At 41.6% G+C, this 17581-nt stretch overlaps 1 protein-coding gene across 1 annotated transcript; it reads left to right on the forward strand.

Moving 5' to 3' along the window:
• Positions 1 to 12718: 12718 nt before the first annotated feature.
• Positions 12719 to 17360, forward strand: LOC107831756 (regulatory protein NPR1-like). Its single transcript, NM_001326267.1, is given in 4 exon segments — positions 12719 to 13372; positions 14250 to 14997; positions 15891 to 16091; positions 16937 to 17360. Coding segments are annotated over 4 exon segments (1767 nt in total). The 5' UTR covers positions 12719 to 12826; the 3' UTR covers positions 17209 to 17360.
• The last annotated feature ends 221 nt before the right edge of the window (positions 17361 to 17581 follow it).

A 17581-nucleotide genomic window follows, 5' to 3' on the forward strand; every position in this document is an offset into this window, starting at 1 on the left:
TCCATATCGATGCCATTCGTGCAAAATATAACATTCCCGCTCATATTGAGATGATTCCAGTGGGGAGGGACTTCATGGAAGTCCATAGACCGGGGTACTGTGTTTTTTATGAATACCCTTTTGTGATTGGTTATTCCTTCCCCCTTCTCCCGTTAGCGGAAGAATTCTGTCAATTCTATCAGGTTTACCCGGTGCAGCTTTCCCTGTACACATGTAAGATACTCCTGGTGTTGACAAAATACGCGGAGTTGGCGGGGTGCAAAGTTACCATTCACCACCTCCTACACTTGTTTTCTCCTAGCTTTCACAGGGGTACTATGGTGCATCTGAGGCACCGTGGGACAAAACGGCTGGTGGTCAGAACTGACAACCGGGCGAGTTGCAAATTTTGGCAAAAGTACTTCTTCATCAGAATTGAACATATCCTGTCTGACCCCGCTAGATTCCCAGAGCGGTGGAATAAGAATCATAAGTATCGCGACTTGTTAACTCTTTCTTTTTTCTTCATCCAACTTAGTGTTTATTTGCGGCTCTTTTTTGCAGCTATGGAGTGTCCACCCCATCCCATTGCAGGTACAAGGGATTGTGTGGCCCGTCTGCTACTTCATGCAGCGGAGACTCGAGACTAGTCCGCTTTTGTGAAATGCTTTGGGCCGAAAGTTTCATCTAGTAAGTGTCTTCCTCTGTATCACTCCTCGGCTATATACCATTGTCTACTGATACGACTCTTTAATATGGCAGGTCGTGGAGCTTCAAGGCGGAGGAACCCAGTCCCTGCATTTTACAAGGTCATCGCCTCCATAGGAATGCAATTCACTTTGGATGAATCTGCTCGAGAGGGTCGTGCTCAGCCGGTACAGGCGAGGGATTCCTCTTGGGATATGGTTGTGAGGGGAGATATCTCTTCTTTACCGGTCCATCACCTTGTGTATGAGTCCTCTAATGGGTACGAATCTTTGTTGAGAAAAAAAGAAGGATAGGCTCGGGAAAAACATGGTCGTTGATATCGGTAAGAGTAGGACGGGTGCGTCAGAGACGGCACCGGTACCCACATTTATGGCCGACTCCATCTTGGTGGGGAGGTCTCCCCAAACAGAAGGGGTTTATCAAGGAGGGGGTTTGTACGCTCCACCGAGGGTGGTGTATCATCTATTGTGGGAGGGGCTTGCACACCGAGGGCGACGGCTTGGGCTCGGGCGTCGACCCAGGGGATGTTCGCAAATTTTTGGAGCATCACACTCACATAGAAGTCAGAATTGAGGGATCTAATCGACACATAGTCATTCCTGGGGACTACGACTTGTTGTCGAACTGTGATCAAGTGGCATCTGTTTTTGCCCCTTTGTCTGTTGCCCTTGAGAGCGAGGCACTTAGAGCGATGAGTGATGCTGAGTTATCTCAGACTATTTCTGGCATGACTCTTCGGGTAAATGTCTTTCTTTTCATTTCGTCATTGGATCTGCATTACTATTTTGGCCGGCCCTTTTGTTTTAAATTTTCTTTTCGTGCTAGACCCTCATCATGGAGATCGAACGTGAGCGTCGAGAAAAGAGGAGGATGACCATCTATGGAAAGATGTCTTCCAAGTATCAAGAATATCGCACTAAGCATCGTGCTATGGTCGACATCTACAATCAGGATCACGACTTCCAACTATTCCACAAAAGGCTCAAGTAGAGGAAGGATCAATTGGTGCGTAAGGTCAAGGAGTTAAAGGAATGAGATGAGGACCTTATAAAGGTCGTTGACCGTAGTAATGAGCTCTAGGAAGCCCTTACAGCCAAGGAAGATGAGCTTGAGCTAAGTAGGAGAGTAATGGCCGAAAATGCCGATCTCTAAGTAAATGTGGCCAGTTTAGCTGTCGAACTGGATATGAAGACAGCGGAGGTCGATGAGCTTAAGGGTGAATTGAGTGTGAGTGCTGATAGATTGGCCCACGCCGAGAGGGAGAGGGAGACTGCCATCTATGAGGTGGTAGTTTCAGAAGACGCCTTCTGTGTTTGTAGGTTGGAGCGGGCTAAGGACATGGAGACGTCTGCGCATAAGACATCGGAACTTGAGGTGTGTATTCGAGGGTTGGAGGCGGAACTGTCCGCATTAAACGAGAAAATGGCTTCTTTGAAAGTAGAGGACGTATGACGACAGTCGCAGCCTTCTACATCTCATGCTTCAGCTGATCCTGTCGTGCCTCAACATTTTTATGAGTTGTGGGTTCACGCTGAAGCCCAGATCGATGTGTACAAGGCTCTTCACGTTGACGGGAGGGCATCTAAAGTAGAACTTTGGGGTGTGCGTGCCAAGGCATGTGCAGCTCATAAGGCATGCACGTACAATCCTCTCACGACTGACGGAGATGATATTAATTTTGGTGATGTGAACAGACTTGCCTCTGACTCTTGGTATGAAGATGTGTATGCTATCAAAAATGATGTGTAGTATTTGGTTTGTACTTATTTTTTGGTTCGCAATTTTTGTAAGGGCGTCTTTGAGCCCTTTGTAAAAACAAATATTTGTAATATATTTTTTGTAATGAAAGTCGTTTTGGTTGTGTATCTCTGAGTTGTTGTTTCCTTTATTCGATTTGTTTGAAAATGACTTTCGTCGTAGTCATGTTACTCCGAAGCTTTGTTGAAATGTTAGTGTTGTGATTTTAGTTGAACTCTTTTCTTTTGCAACGATCTTAGCCATAGGGATATTACTTTTGAGCTGGTGCCGAAGTAATATCCCGTCATGATTCGAATGTAGTCGAATTCATTTTTTGTTGATGACCTTAGCCATTGGGATGTTACTTTTGAGCTGGTGCTGAAGTAATATCCCGTCGTGATTTGAGTGATGTCGAATTCATTTTTCGTTGATGGCCTTAGCCATTAGGATGTTACTTTCGAGCTGATGCTGAAGTAATATCCCGTCGTGGTTCGAGTAATGTCGAACTCGTTTTTTGTTGATGGCCTTAGCCATTGGGATGTTACTTTCGAGTTGATGCCGAAGTAATATCCCGTCGTGGTTCGAGTGATGTCGAACTCATTTTTCGTTGATGGCCTTAGCCATTGGGATGTTACTTTCGAGTTGATGCCGAAGTAATATCCCGTCGTGGTTCGAGTAATGTCGAACTCATTTTTCGTTGATGGCCTTAGCCATTGGGATGTTACTTTCGAGATGATGCTGAAGTAGTATCCCGTCGTGAGGGTAGCATTCTATTTTATTTGTTGGAGTATCGTAGATGCTAGTTTCATTCATACATTGGAGGTGCGTTTTGATTTTATATACATAATGGAGTGATTTTATTCATATGTCAGATATATATGTCGACTTTGTGCATATAATGGAGATTATACCTAGTCCCTTCATTGCTCAGCCTGGAGACAGAGTCGGTAGGCGGGGCAATGAACAATACTTTGAACCTCGAGACGTCCCCCTCGTCGCCTCATTAAAAACCTCCCCGAGAAAACCCGATTGGGAAAAACCCGGTTGAGGTAAAAAGAGTACCACTCGGGCGGCGTCTCTTTTCAGAAGTGGAGGTACTTGAGGTGGGCAACATTCCAGTTATTTTGTAGTAGTTTTCTTTCCATTGTTTCTAACTGGAATGCTCCTTTGTTTGTTTTTACACGGCCCGTCCTAGTTTGTTCCCAATTTCCCTTCATTTGGGTCCTTCGCTGCTTGTGTTTTGGCCTTTAGTACGTAGTCCCAGACTCTGAGCAGTCGTACTTTGGCCTTCTTATTATAGTACCTTTCTGCTTGTTGTTTTTGGGCCACCATCCTTGTGTGTGCTATATCCCTTTGTTCTTCGACCTCATCCAGGTCTTGTAATCTGCTTTCGTTGTTGCTTGATCCACTCTCATTGGAGTATCTCAGGCTAAGTTCCCCGACCATGATGGGTATGACTACGTCAGTGCCATAGACCAGTGAATATGGCGTCTTGCCCGTGCTGGTCTTCGGCGTTGTGTGGTAGGCCCATAGCACATCCGGTAGCAGTTCGGGCCATAGCCCTTTGGCGTCTTCAAGCTTTTTCTTTAATATGTTTAATATTGTTTTATTGGAGGATTCCCCTTGACCGTTGCCGGCAGGATGATATGGCGTGGAGAGTATCCGCTTGATATGCCATTTTTCAAAGAACTCAATCGACTTTTTCCCGATGAACTGGGGTACATTGTTGCAACTAATTTCTTTGGGGATGTCGAAGCGGCATATGATGTTTTTCTAGATGAACGTGATGACTTCTTGTTCGCGTATTTGAGCGAATGCACCTGCTTCCATCCATTTGGAAAAGTAGTCAGTTAAAACCAAAAGGAAGCGTATCTTACCTCGCCTTGCTGGGAGGGGCCTGACGATATCCATCCCCCATTTCATAAATGGCCATGGAGAGGTGATGGAATGCAGGAGTTCCCCCGCCTGGTGTATCATAGGGGCGTATTTTTGGTATTGCTCACATTTATTGACGTACTCCGTGGCCTCTTTTTTCATAATGGGCCAGTAGTATCCTGAACGAATAAGACACCTAATGAGGGCTCGGTTTCCAGTATGGGCACTACAGTGGCCTTCATGTACCTCTTCGAGCACATGCCTTGTCTGATTTGGTCTAAGGAATTTGGCTAACGGGTTGTCGAACATCCTTTTATAAAGGTCATGGTTTATAAGACTGTATCTGGCCGCTTGTATTTGGAGCTTTTTGGCTTCTTTTTTATCTTGTGGGAATGTTTCTTCTTGTAGATATGATATGATGCGATTATGCTAGTCCCAAGTTAAAATTATAAAATGTACCTCGACGTGGTCTATTGATGAGTGGAGGAGGGTGATCACGTTCTCCTTGGTGATGTTTTTGGTTGCTGCTGTCGGCTTGGCGAGACCATCTGCTTTGATGTTTTATGCTCGGGGTATTTGGTCGAATCGGCATTCGTCGAATTCTGGTAGCAGTTTGTGGATTTTGGTATGGTACTTCTGCAACCTCTGCTCCTTAATCTGGAAAGTCCCAGTAACTTGGTTTACAATGAGTTGAGAGTCGCAGTAGAGGATGACCCGTCGAGCGCCATACCTGAGGGCCAATTTCAATCCTACAATTACGGCCTCAAACTCGGCCTAATTATTAGTCATTTTAGGTCATCATACAGATTGGCAAATTACTTCGCCCGTCGGGACTTTGAGTACGAGTCCTAGTCCCGATCCCGACGCATTGGATGCGCCATCGGTGTAGAGGACCGAGAGGTTGGGTCGTTCAGAGGAAGTACAAAGCGATTCTTTCTCAACTTCGGGCAGTATCTCTGCGCTGAAGTCGGCGACGACATCGGCGAGCACTTGCGACTTTATTGCGGTTCGCGATTGATATGTTATATCGTGCACGCTCAGTTCTATGGCCCGTTTGGCTAGTTGACCCGATAATTCGGGTTTGTGCAAGATACTCCTGAGAGGAAAAGTTGTCACCACCTTTATTGGGTGGCACTGAAAATATGGTCTAAGCTTTCGTAAAGCTACAACCAGCGCTAGAGCCAGTTTTTCAAGGTGGGGGTACCTTGTTTTGGCGTCAATTAAGGTTTTGTTGATATAGTAAATTGGAGATTGCATACCTTCATTTTCTCGGACTAGAATTGCACTTACTGCAACTTCGGATACGACTAGGTAGACTAGGAGGCACTCACCTGGATGTGCTTTGGCGAGCAAGGGTGGCGAAGACAAGTATGCTTTTAGTTTCTTTAGGGCGTCTACACATTCTGAATTCCACTGAAGTCCATTGTCTTTCCTTAATACATTAAAGAATTTATGGCATCTATCCGACGATCGTGAAATGAACCTCGACAAGGCGGCTATCTGTCCCGTCAATTTTTGTACCTGCTTTTTGCTGGTCAGTGTTTCGGGTATTCCTTCGATGGCCTTAATCTGTTCTGGGTTGACCTCGATGCCTCTTTGTGATACCAAGAAACCGAGGAACTTTCCCAAGCTTACACCGAAGGCGCATTTTTCGGGGTTCAATTTCATGTCGTACCATCTTAATATGTCGAAGGCTTCCTTTAGATGATCGATATGATCTTCTTTCCTTTTTGACTTAACTAGCATGTCATCGATGTAGACTTCCATTGTTTTACCGAGTTGGCTTTTGAACATTTTGGCTAACAATCTCTGATACATCGCCCCTGCATTCTTTAGTCCGAACGGTATAACCTAATAGCAGTACATCCCTTGGTGAGTGATGAAAGTGGGTTTCTCCTAGTCTTCTTCTTCCATGAGGATCTAGTTGTAACCCGAGTAGGCATCCAAGAAGCTTAGCAACTCGTGTCCTGCTGTTGCGTCGATGAGCTGGTCGATATGTGGTAATGGAAAAGAATATTTTGGACATGCCTTGTTTAGGTGCGTGAAATCTACGCACATCCACCACTTTCCATTTTTCTTTTTCATCATGACTACATTGGCAAACCACTGAGGGTATTTTGACTCTCGGACGAAGCCATTTGCGAGCAACTTATCGACTTCTTCGCTGACGGCTTTGTTGATCACAATATTGAACTTCCTTCTTTTTTGTCGTACCAGCAGGTAAAGAGGGTCGACATTTAACTTGTGTATGGCGATATCCTTTGGGATACCTGGCATATCTGCATAGGAGAAGGCAAACAGATCGGCATGGTCAGTCAAGAACTTATAAAACTTACCTGGTTCCGAGAGGTTGTCCCCGATATAAGCTTTTTTATGTTGTCATTGCCATCTAGTGGGACGGGATCAAGATTTTCTATCGTTGACTCGGATGCTTCCACGATATCGGGGTCCTTGATATTGTCTGTCCGTACGTCAAGTTTGGCTCCCGACATCGTCGACTGCTACGCTTCCGTATTTGCTCCTTTGAGTTATTGGGTGTGTGCAAAATCTTGGGCGATGCGATAGCATTATTGTGCAGTGCATTGCTCTCCTCGGATGCTGAATATTCCCCATACGGTAGGAAACTTGATCACTTGATAGAGACTAGAAGGGACCGCTCGTATGGCGTGTATCCACAGGCGCCCTATCATGGCGTTGTAAGTTGTTTCCTGGTTCATGACGTGAAACATCGTTTCCAGGGTGACCCCTCCGGCTAGGATGGGTAGCACTATCTCTCTAGAAGTCAGTTCAACAACATTATTAACACCTGTTAGCGTTATGCAGCGTGGTATTATTTTGTCTTCGAGTCTCATCTGCACGAGGACTCAAGGATGGATAATACACACGCCGCTCCCGTCTTCTACCATTATTCTTTTTGCATAAGTAACTGTAATACGTAAAGTGATAACAAGAGCATCATAGTGAGGAAAAGACAAACCGTCGGCATCTGACTTATCGAAAATGATATCATTATCGAGGTCATCATACCGTTCATGGGTGATTGATTATTTGAGTTTATGTGTGGTGGTGAACTTGACATGATTGATTGATGTTCCATCGCCCCCACCGATGATCATATGTATAGTGCGAGCAGGAGAAGGCGGTTTTGGAGGTCCTTGGGGTTGTTCGCGTCCGCGAGCGATGTTAGCCCATCCTCGATCGCTCAGCAACTCTTTCAGATGTCCCTGGCTTAACATTCGTACTACTTCCTGTCGTAGTCCTACGCAATCTTCGGTTTGTGACCCCTTTCTTGGTGAAATTCACAGAAAGCACTCGACTTCCGAGTGCCGGGGTCTGACCTCATCTTGTGCGGCCATTGCACCTTTGGACCGAGTTTCTCTAGGGCGTACACTATTTCTAAAGGAGAAACACAAAAATAGTGAGCGGATAGGAGTGGAGCCACACCTTTCTCGTGTCGATATGGTGTTGTATGTCGAGGAAGAGCATCCGTGTGTTGCGATGGAGGCGGGGAGGACGTCCTAACATAGGGCTGATGCCTCTCCCGACCGAGGCAGGGCCCTAACTGATCTTTTCGACTGTCGTTGCGATGATCTTTCCTTGCTTTAGTTTGAAGTGACGTCAGCCGTAGGGTCGGAGCGTTGAGGTCGCCCTCATCGGCTTGTACCTCGGCGCAGTAGGCATTATAGATTTCTTTCTAAGTAGTCGGAGGGTATTTCATGAGCCTGCTTAGCAATTTTCTAGTCGCTCTCGACCCGTTTCTGTGTAATCCATTCTGGAAGGCTGCTACTGCCATTCCTTCTGACACATTCGGTAAGCTTATTCTCACCCTGTTGAACCGAGCTAAGAAGTCCCTGAGTCCCTCGTCATGCATCTGTCTTACGACAAATATATCATCTACCCTAGCTTCTGCCTTTTTGGCTCCTACAAGGGCGGTGACAAATTTGTCTGCCATTTTCTCGAACGTTACTATCGAGCGTGCCGGTAGTTGAGAGTACCATGTCAAGGTTCCCCCTGTTAGGGTTTCACCGAACGTTTTCAATAGCACCGATGGTACCTGCTCTTTTGAAAGATCATTACCTTTTACGGCTGTAACGTAGTGGATGATATGATCTTCTGGATCGGTAGTACCATCGTATATATTTAAGTAGGGCGGCATTTTAAAGGTCTTTGGAATGGTGTAGGGGGCTGCTTCTTCACTGTATGGTTGCTCGATGAATCGACTAACATCGCGTTTTAACACCAACTTTGGAGTGCCTGGTATTTCGTCAACCCTCTCTTGGTGTTCCTTCATTTGGTCAAGGAGTGCCTTATTCCCATTTTCCATCTCCTCCATTTTCTTTAAAACGACTACAAGTGTATCATTGCCTGCATCATTAGAAATATAAGTGTTACCTGTACGGAGGTCGTCTTGCTCATCAGCGTTTATCGTGATATCTGCATGTGCAACATTCCTGTTATCCCTTTGTGTGGGTTTATCAAGTATGGTGTTCAGAGTACTTGTTAGCCATTTTTCCAGCAGTCTTCTTACTGTCGGTGGTGCCTCTCCCGTTGCAGATGTGGAGGCTTCCCTCTCGCACGAAACTGCCACGCTATCGTGTGGGAGAGGTGAAACATCTTCCCTGGGTGTGGTGTTTGGTGTTTCATTTTCGTTATCCTCTCTGCTATCTTCGTTGATCGTGTCCAGGAGGTTGGTTGTGATGCCTACTATTGCTTTTTGCCTTGCATCTCTTTTCCTTGCCATTTTTGGTTTGTACCAAGCTAGGAAGAGGTGATTATCCCTTTCAGGAGTCTAGATGAAACTAAAATATTAGCTAAAGAAATCCCCACAGTCGGCGCCAAATTGTTTGACCCAAAAGAAATTGAAACATTTTTTATTAAATCAATAAAAGAAGATGATGAGGTAAATCTCAGCCAAGTATAATAAACTCTAGATTGAAAGATATAAGAGATGGATAAGATGAACAATGTTTCTTTATGTCATGAAACCGAATGATTAAGCCTCAATATAACAACTTTGAATGTAGAAAGATATTATAATAAATGCTCTTAGCCAAAAATCCCCCTTCTTTAAAAGTCTTTCCTTCCTATTTATAAGGGACAACCCCCTCTTGAACCCTAAAAGATATAGTATAGAGAATATTCGAAAGTATATTCCTACTGCCTCATGTTGTACCTACACTACTATAAATGTCGTGCGTCTTCTAACTGCTGTCAGTCGCTGCCGTTTTCGACGGCTACAGGACGCCATGTCGTAGGTATCTCATCCCTTGTCGTGTTCATCAGTAGCCGTGGCCATTCAAATTTAGACCTATATAGTAATACAGGGTAAGACTGCGTACAACAGACTCTTGTGGTATACCCTTTCTTAAACCCTGCGCATAACGAAAGTTTAATGTATGCCTTTGGTTCGATCTGCGTATAAAGTAGAGAGTGCTCTGCCCCAAAGCAGACAACAACAACAACAACAACAACAACAACAACGACCTAGTATAATCCCACAAGTGGGGTCTGGGGAGGGTAATATGTACGCAGACCTTACCCCTACCCCGAAGGGTAGAGAGGCTGTTTCCAGGAGACCCTCAGCTCAACAAAGCAATAGTAGCTGATATATTAGTACCATAAAAATGCATAATAAAAATTACAGCAATATATAAGCGATATGAAATACAGAATACGAAATACGAAATAGATGACTGGTATAGTAAAACTAGAAGGTAAAGCCCTGCATCAATAGACGACCAATGACATTCTTAGTCTAACTCCTAAGTGGCTAAGTCTCACTCTATTGTGTTGTAGAAATATTCACAATTCTCCCCTAACCTACAACCTTAATGCTCGACCTCCATAATTCCATGTCAAGGGCCATGTCCTCAGTAATCCTAAGTTGCGTCATGTCCTGTCTGATCACCTCTCCCCAATACTTCTTAGGTCGTCCTCTACCTCTCCGCGTACCCACTACAGCCAGTCGCTCACACCTCCTCACCGGTGCATCAGTGCTCTTCCTCTGAATGTGCCCGAACCATCTGAGTCTTACTTCCCGCATCTTGTCCTCCATGGGGGACACACCCACCTTCTCTCGAATATCTTCATTCCTAATTTTATCCATCCTTGTATGCCCGCACATCCACCTCAACATCCTCATCTCTGCTACTTTCATCTTCTGGATGTGTGAGTTCTTTACCGGCCAACATTCAGTTCCATATAACATGGCAGGCCTAACCACTGCTCTATAAAACTTACCTTTTAGTAACGGTGACACTTTCTTGTCATACAAGACTCCCGACGCTAACCTCCACTTCATCCACCCCACCCCTATACGGTGTGTGACATCCTCGTCAATCTCCCCGATCCCCTGAATAACTGATCCAAGGTACTTGAAACTACCTCTCTTGGGAATGACTTGAGAGTCAAGCCTCACTTCAACTCCCGCTTCCGTCGACTCAACTCCAAATTTGCACTCGAGGTATTCTGTCTTCGTCCTGCTCAACTTGAAACCTTTAGACTCAAGAGCATGTCTCCAAATCTCTAGCCTTTCATTGACGCCGCCTCTTGTCTCGTCAATTAGAATAATGTCATCAGCAAATAGCATGCACCATGGCACCTCCTCTTGAATATGATGAGTTAGTGCATCCATCACCAGGGCAAATAGGAATGGGCTGAGCGCAGACCCTTGGTGCAACCCCGTAATAACTGAAAAGTGTTCAGAGTCGCCTCCTACTGTCCTAACCCGAGTCTTAGCTCCATCATACATGTCTTTAATCACCCTAATATAGTCAACAATTCAAATTAGTTGGACCTCATCCAATACCAGATGGAAAAAAATGAAAAAAGAACAAGTTTCATTTGAATGAAATAGTACTAAATGGCATATGATGGGAGGAAGATAAAAGACAGACAGTGGTGATTGGAAGGACGTAAGCAAACCCAGGATGAAAACACGTAAAATTGATGAGCCTAGGAAAGTGGGACCCGATTTCTCTTTTCTTCTACTATTTCTCACCTCAGCTTCAGTCGTCACCTCCGCCCCACGCCAGCGGCTACCTCTTTCCTTTCTCTTTCTTTTTTGTTTCTTGTTCATTAATTTGTGGCTTTTCTTTTCTTTAAATTTAAATATTGATTTTCCAAATTTAATGGCTCAAATTCGGACTCAATGTCCAATAAAATCACTGAGGAAATGAAACATTTTCTATTTTCAAACTTTAACTCAAGAAATTCGGCTCCATGCACTTTGATTAATTTATTAGGCACGTCAAATTTAGGTGATATAGCTTAATTTTCATGAATTCAAGATTAAAGAAAACAAATGATTTTAAATAAAAAAATAATATTTATATAGTTTTAAAAACTTCTCATTAAATATAAAATAAAAAATTTAAAGTTAAATTATTTAAAAATATACTAATAAAGAAACAACGACATATTTATTGGAATAGAAAGTGTACATATATTTATCTCTCTATTCATTACTAATTATATATTGAGTAATTTCTTATGTTATTTCAATTACTACATACATCAAATAATTCTTTCATGAAAATTAAAGAAATTCAGAGAAAATATTTTTCTCTCTCTAGGATTCAACAATTAATATTGTATATATACACATAAGAAAATGATCACTACTAGCATACAACTCTACATAGTACTCAACAATTTTCTGTTGAAAAAATAAAAATAAAATTTTTCTATTGGTGGTTAATGATGTCTTAACACTACTCTTTCATTTTATTTTTTTTAAACAGTGATGGGTCTATTTACTGGTTATTGCTATTATTTTTCATATATTTTTTGAATTTTCTGATGTTGTTACTATTCCTTTGGTTTTGATGATACTGATATATTGTCTTTTTACTTTTTATTTTCAACCTTTCTACTTTTTTCGGGGTAGAATTTATTGGATGGTCGTAGTTGTTGTTATTGAAAGGGATTCATTAAAACCCTTATGGTAATTCAATTTCACACACAAAGAGAAAAAACACTCTTTCCGTTTCATATTAGATGAGGTAGTTTGATTCGGTACGGAGTTTAAATAAAAGACTTATAAAATTTATGGTCTTAAAAATTTAAGCAGTAAAAGATTTATGGAGCCATGATATTTGTGTGGCTATAAAAATATCTCATTAAGGATAAATAGCTAAAATAAAAGAGTTTAAAGTTAAATTATTTCTAAATTAAAAAAAGGAAACTTAGGCAGTACCTAACATTGTTTCGATTGGATTAAATTCCACCTCTTTAGATTCGTTCTTCCTCTTTCTTTTGACTTTCTAACTATGGCTGAAATTACAGAAGGAAAAAGACTTTCCTGTTTTAACTTGAAAGAATCCCAAAATGGAAATCTTTCTCTCTTCTTCTCTTGTACTACCTCCATTTCCATGCCTTTCTCCTCTTCTTTTCCCTTCTTCTCTTCCCCTTTCCATCCCCGACCTTCCCTAGCCTTTTTCAATTTCTAGAATATTCTTTTCTTAGTCTGTAATTATATATAGCTCAGTTTTTCTAAGACAGAACTTATGTAAGGCGGCTTTCTGTAATGGATAATAGTAGGACTGCGTTTTCGGATTCGAATGACATCAGCGGAAGCAGTAGTATATGCTGCATCGGCGGCGGCATGACGGAATCATTCTCGCCGGAAACTTCGCCGGCGGAGATTACTTCACTGAAACGCCTCTCGGAAACATTGGAATCTATCTTCGATGCGGCTTCTCCGGAGTTTGACTACTTCGCCGACGCTAAGCTTGTGATTCCCGGCGCCGGTAAGGAAATTCCGGTGCACCGGTGCATTTTGTCGGCGAGGAGTCCGTTCTTTAAGAATTTGTTCTGCGGGAAAAAGGAGAAGAATAGTAGTAAGGTGGAATTAAAGGAAGTGATGAAAGAGTATGAAGTGAGCTATGATGCTGTGGTGAGTGTGTTGGCCTATTTGTATAGTGGAAAAATTAGGCCTTCACCTAAAGATGTGTGTGTTTGTGTGGACAACGAGTGCTCTCATGTGGCGTGTAGGCCAGCTGTAGCGTTCCTTGTTGAGGTTTTGTACATATCTTTTACCTTTCAGATCTCTGAATTGGTCGACAAGTTTCAGGTAAAAAATGTGAAGTCTTTATCTGCTATTGTTCTACTTGTTACTAAAAATTGGAACTTTATAAGTTAGGCAATTGTATTACTAATGCCTCGATTGAATGTAATAACTTTGATTTACTGTGTTGGCTTTTGCATCCTAGGATAGTTATTTTTCTCAGTGAAATGGTGAGAATCTATTTACAGTTTCTGAGTGAAATAGTCAGGTTGGGGGAGGGTTTATATTGATCTCACTGTAAGTTGTGTAACTTACAGTGAGTGACAAAATCAGAAGTAAAAGGTATACATGCTGGAATTACATTGTGAGGAAGGAATTGATCCCAAAATAAATAAATAAACAAATAAAACCCCTCTGTGACGCAGGAATGTAGGGCTGCTCCTCGTTTTACTTTCTGTCATCTGCTTTAGCCAGGAATGAATAATTGAAGATCATCTAAATGATAAAAGCCTTTCGTACATACTACCATTTATTTGGTAGTAAGCCAATGCTGAAGGGAATGCCCCCTCATTTTGTAGAAAGAGAAGGACTACTGGCATGAAATAGAATCATATAAGAAGACAGTATTCGTCATCAACTGGAGCAGTGGAGAAAGTATAAACATGATATTCCATTTTTATTAATAGAAGGAACAGCCATGCATTTGCCAAGATACTCCTAAGACTGAATCTCCTAATTTGAAATTGGGGACATTTTTTTTGCTCAGTTATATTTGATAGAAAGATACTTAGCTAAACTTATTTACTTTGCAGTCATTCAAGGTAAGTTTCTAGTGAAATTCCTTAGTTACTAGTACAATTTAGCATGTAGACACCACTTACTGTACTGGGACCGAATAATATATTTTTCTAATGTTCCACTGCACATTTCCTTCCCTTTGCAGAGACACCTACTGGATATTCTTGGCAAAGCTGCAGCAGACGATGTAATGATGGTTTTATCTGTTGCAAATATTTGTGGTAAAGCATGCGAGAGATTGCTTTCAAGCTGCATTGAGATTATTGTCAAGTCTAATGTTGATATCATAACCCTTGATAAGGCCTTGCCTCATGACATTGTAAAACAAATTACCGATTCACGAGCAGAACTTGGTCTACAAGGGCCTGAAAGCAATGGTTTTCCTGATAAACATGTTAAGAGGATACATAGGGCATTAGATTCTGATGATGTTGAATTACTGCAGATGTTGCTAAGAGAGGGGCATACTACTCTAGATGATGCATATGCTCTCCACTATGCTGTAGCATATTGCGATGCAAAGACTACAGCAGAACTTCTAGATCTTGCACTTGCTGATGTTAATCATCAAAATTCAAGAGGATACACAGTGCTGCATGTTGCAGCCATGAGGAAAGAGCCTAAAATTATAGTGTCCCTTTTAACCAAAGGAGCTAGACCTTCTGATCTGACATCCGATGGCAGAAAAGCACTTCAAATTGCCAAGAGGCTCACTAGGCTTGTGGATTTCAGTAAGTCTCCAGAGGAAGGAAAATCTGCTTCGAAGGATCGGTTATGCATTGAGATTCTGGAGCAAGCAGAAAGAAGAGATCCACTGCTAGGAGAAGCTTCTGTATCTCTTGCTATGGCGGGCGATGATTTGCGTATGAAGCTGTTATATCTTGAAAATAGAGGTAGGATGCCATGATTCTGCTTGCTTCTTCTCTTATGGTCATTCTTATTTTTTAAGATCCAGTCACTGTATATGATCTTCCATAAGTCCATTAGTTTGCTCCTGCTCCTCTTCTGACAGCCTATGTCTAGAACTTCATGTTTAATCACCAGCCTTACTTGCTATGAAAGCTTTAATTGATATTGTGGTCTGTCTAATAGAGAACAAATGGAGGATGAGATACACAATTATGTAATAATTGGAGGATGATATATGCTGCAACGTAATACTTCTCTATTACCCTATAGATGCCTCATATGGCATGCAAAGGACAGGTGGGAAGAAAACTAGCAGATATATTTAACGCTTTTAATTCTAACGTCAACCCTTTATATTCTAACACTGTCTATTTATATTTTTACATTCTATTTTTTTTCCTTCTTGCTCTTCCTTACCAGTGAAACACAAAGAGGGGTAAATAAATGAGATTTGTGTTAGTTTTGTTTTATTTCTATTGCCGTTATCATATATTTAAATGGAGGTTATGTTGGTCCAGACAAGTGTTTTTGCAGGGATAAAAGGTCTAAAGCTAGACCAACTTTCATATTAAATGTGTGGATCACATGTTATTAGTTTGGAAGGAGAACATATCAGTTTCACTTGGTCTATTATGAGGATATTTTTAAAGTTTGGGGGAGGGGGTTTATGTTTGTAAACTTAAAATGTGACAGCTGATTTGTATTTAACCTTATATTTTAGAAAAGGAAATAATCTTTCATTGCCGAAGAGGTCACAAGGTTTGTCCTTTTAATGATGGGTGGTCAACTTGATTATGGTTGAGGAACTAAGTATTATATTAGTGAAAAGGGAAAAGAAAACCATTATACTGAAAATGACTAGTTGATTGTCTTTCAGTTGGCCTGGCTAAACTCCTTTTTCCAATGGAAGCAAAAGTTGCAATGGACATTGCTCAAGTTGATGGCACTTCTGAGTTCCCACTGGCTAGCATCAGCAAAAAGATGGTTAATGCACAGAGGACAACAGTAGATTTGAACGAGGCTCCTTTCAGGATAAAAGAGGAGCACTTGAATCGGCTTAGAGCACTCTCTAGAACTGGTAAAAGATGTTTGCATCTACATTTATCATCAAAGAGTCCTCGTTATTTGTGTTTCTCTTCTTTCAATTCTTGATATGTGGTCTGCTAGGGATCGTTTGGTACATGGAATAAGGATAATAATCCCGGGATAGAATTTAGGATTGTATTTATCCCATGTTTGGTTATAGCCATTAGCTTATCCTATATAAAAGGTGGGATAGCTAATCTATGAGATATCCACCATTATACCAAACGACCCCTTAGCATATAAATTGTGAGCCCAGTGGTTGACCTTCGTTTTCTGCTTATTTTTATTTCTTGGCCTTTTTTTTGGTGTGTATGTGGGGCTTTTTTTTGGGGGGGGGGGGGGAGGGGGAGGAAGGAAAAAGCACTCAGAAAGGGATGGAAGCCAGATTCTTCCCATATGGGAAATAATAGACTTTAGGAATTTCAGGGTCAAAATATTGTCGTATGGACGTACTTAAAAAAGATGCAGTATTCTCGATGGAGATTAGTATAAGCTTTGATGAATAAAAGAAGAATTGGTAGAAATTCTCATAGGTGAAGCAAATCAAATCTCTTTTCGGACAAAAAAGATATAAAAAGAAAACTGTAGCGGCTAGGAAAGATCCGGAGATTCTATGGGAAATTGAAAACGTCGAAGTAAGTAGCCTCGGAAAAATGAGGGTTGTTGCCCCGTTGTGAAGACAACTGAATGCTATTGTTATTTATTTCACTTGAGATGAGTCGTGAGAGTGCTTGATTGTATTGGCATTTGAATTTCCGAATTTTGTGCTTTGAAGTCTTGTGTGTTGAACATGAGCTTTGAAAATAAACCATTCTCTACTTGTGTTTGTACGAGCAGTGGAACTTGGAAAACGCTTCTTTCCACGATGTTCAGAAGTTCTAAATAAGATCATGGATGCTGATGACTTGTCTGAGATAGCTTACATGGGGAATGATACGGCGGAAGAGCGTCAACTGAAGAAGCAAAGGTACATGGAACTTCAAGAAATTCTGACTAAAGCATTCACTGAGGATAAAGAAGAATTTGATAAGACTAACAACATTTCCTCATCTTGTTCCTCTACATCTAAGGGAGTAGATAAGCCCAATAAGCTCCCTTTTAGGAAATAGGTAATTGTATTAGGATATATGAGGAAGAAGAGAATTTTCTTGTAACATAGCACTCTTTCCTTTCATCATTTGATATGTCAGCATACATACAACACCTGTACCATAAACTTGTATTGTTCCACTTACGATTTTGAAGAACAGAATTTATTTGATTGGGTTTCTAGAGTTGAGAAGCTCCTTTGAACAGTTTTATTTCTTATTTTTATGGAGATAGAATTTTAACATTAATTGAAAACCTAGTAGGTACTCTCATGTAAAGAGTGGATATTATATGTCTACTGCAGTCACACAAGGAACACAAAGGGTAGAAAGGGCAAAAAATATAAATAGACAAAATTTAAGAAACAATTTCACAAACGTAGTGTAATTGGTA

This window comes from Nicotiana tabacum, chromosome 10 (assembly GCF_000715075.1).
Source record: "Nicotiana tabacum cultivar K326 chromosome 10, ASM71507v2, whole genome shotgun sequence".
Lineage (NCBI taxonomy): Eukaryota > Viridiplantae > Streptophyta > Magnoliopsida > Solanales > Solanaceae > Nicotiana > Nicotiana tabacum.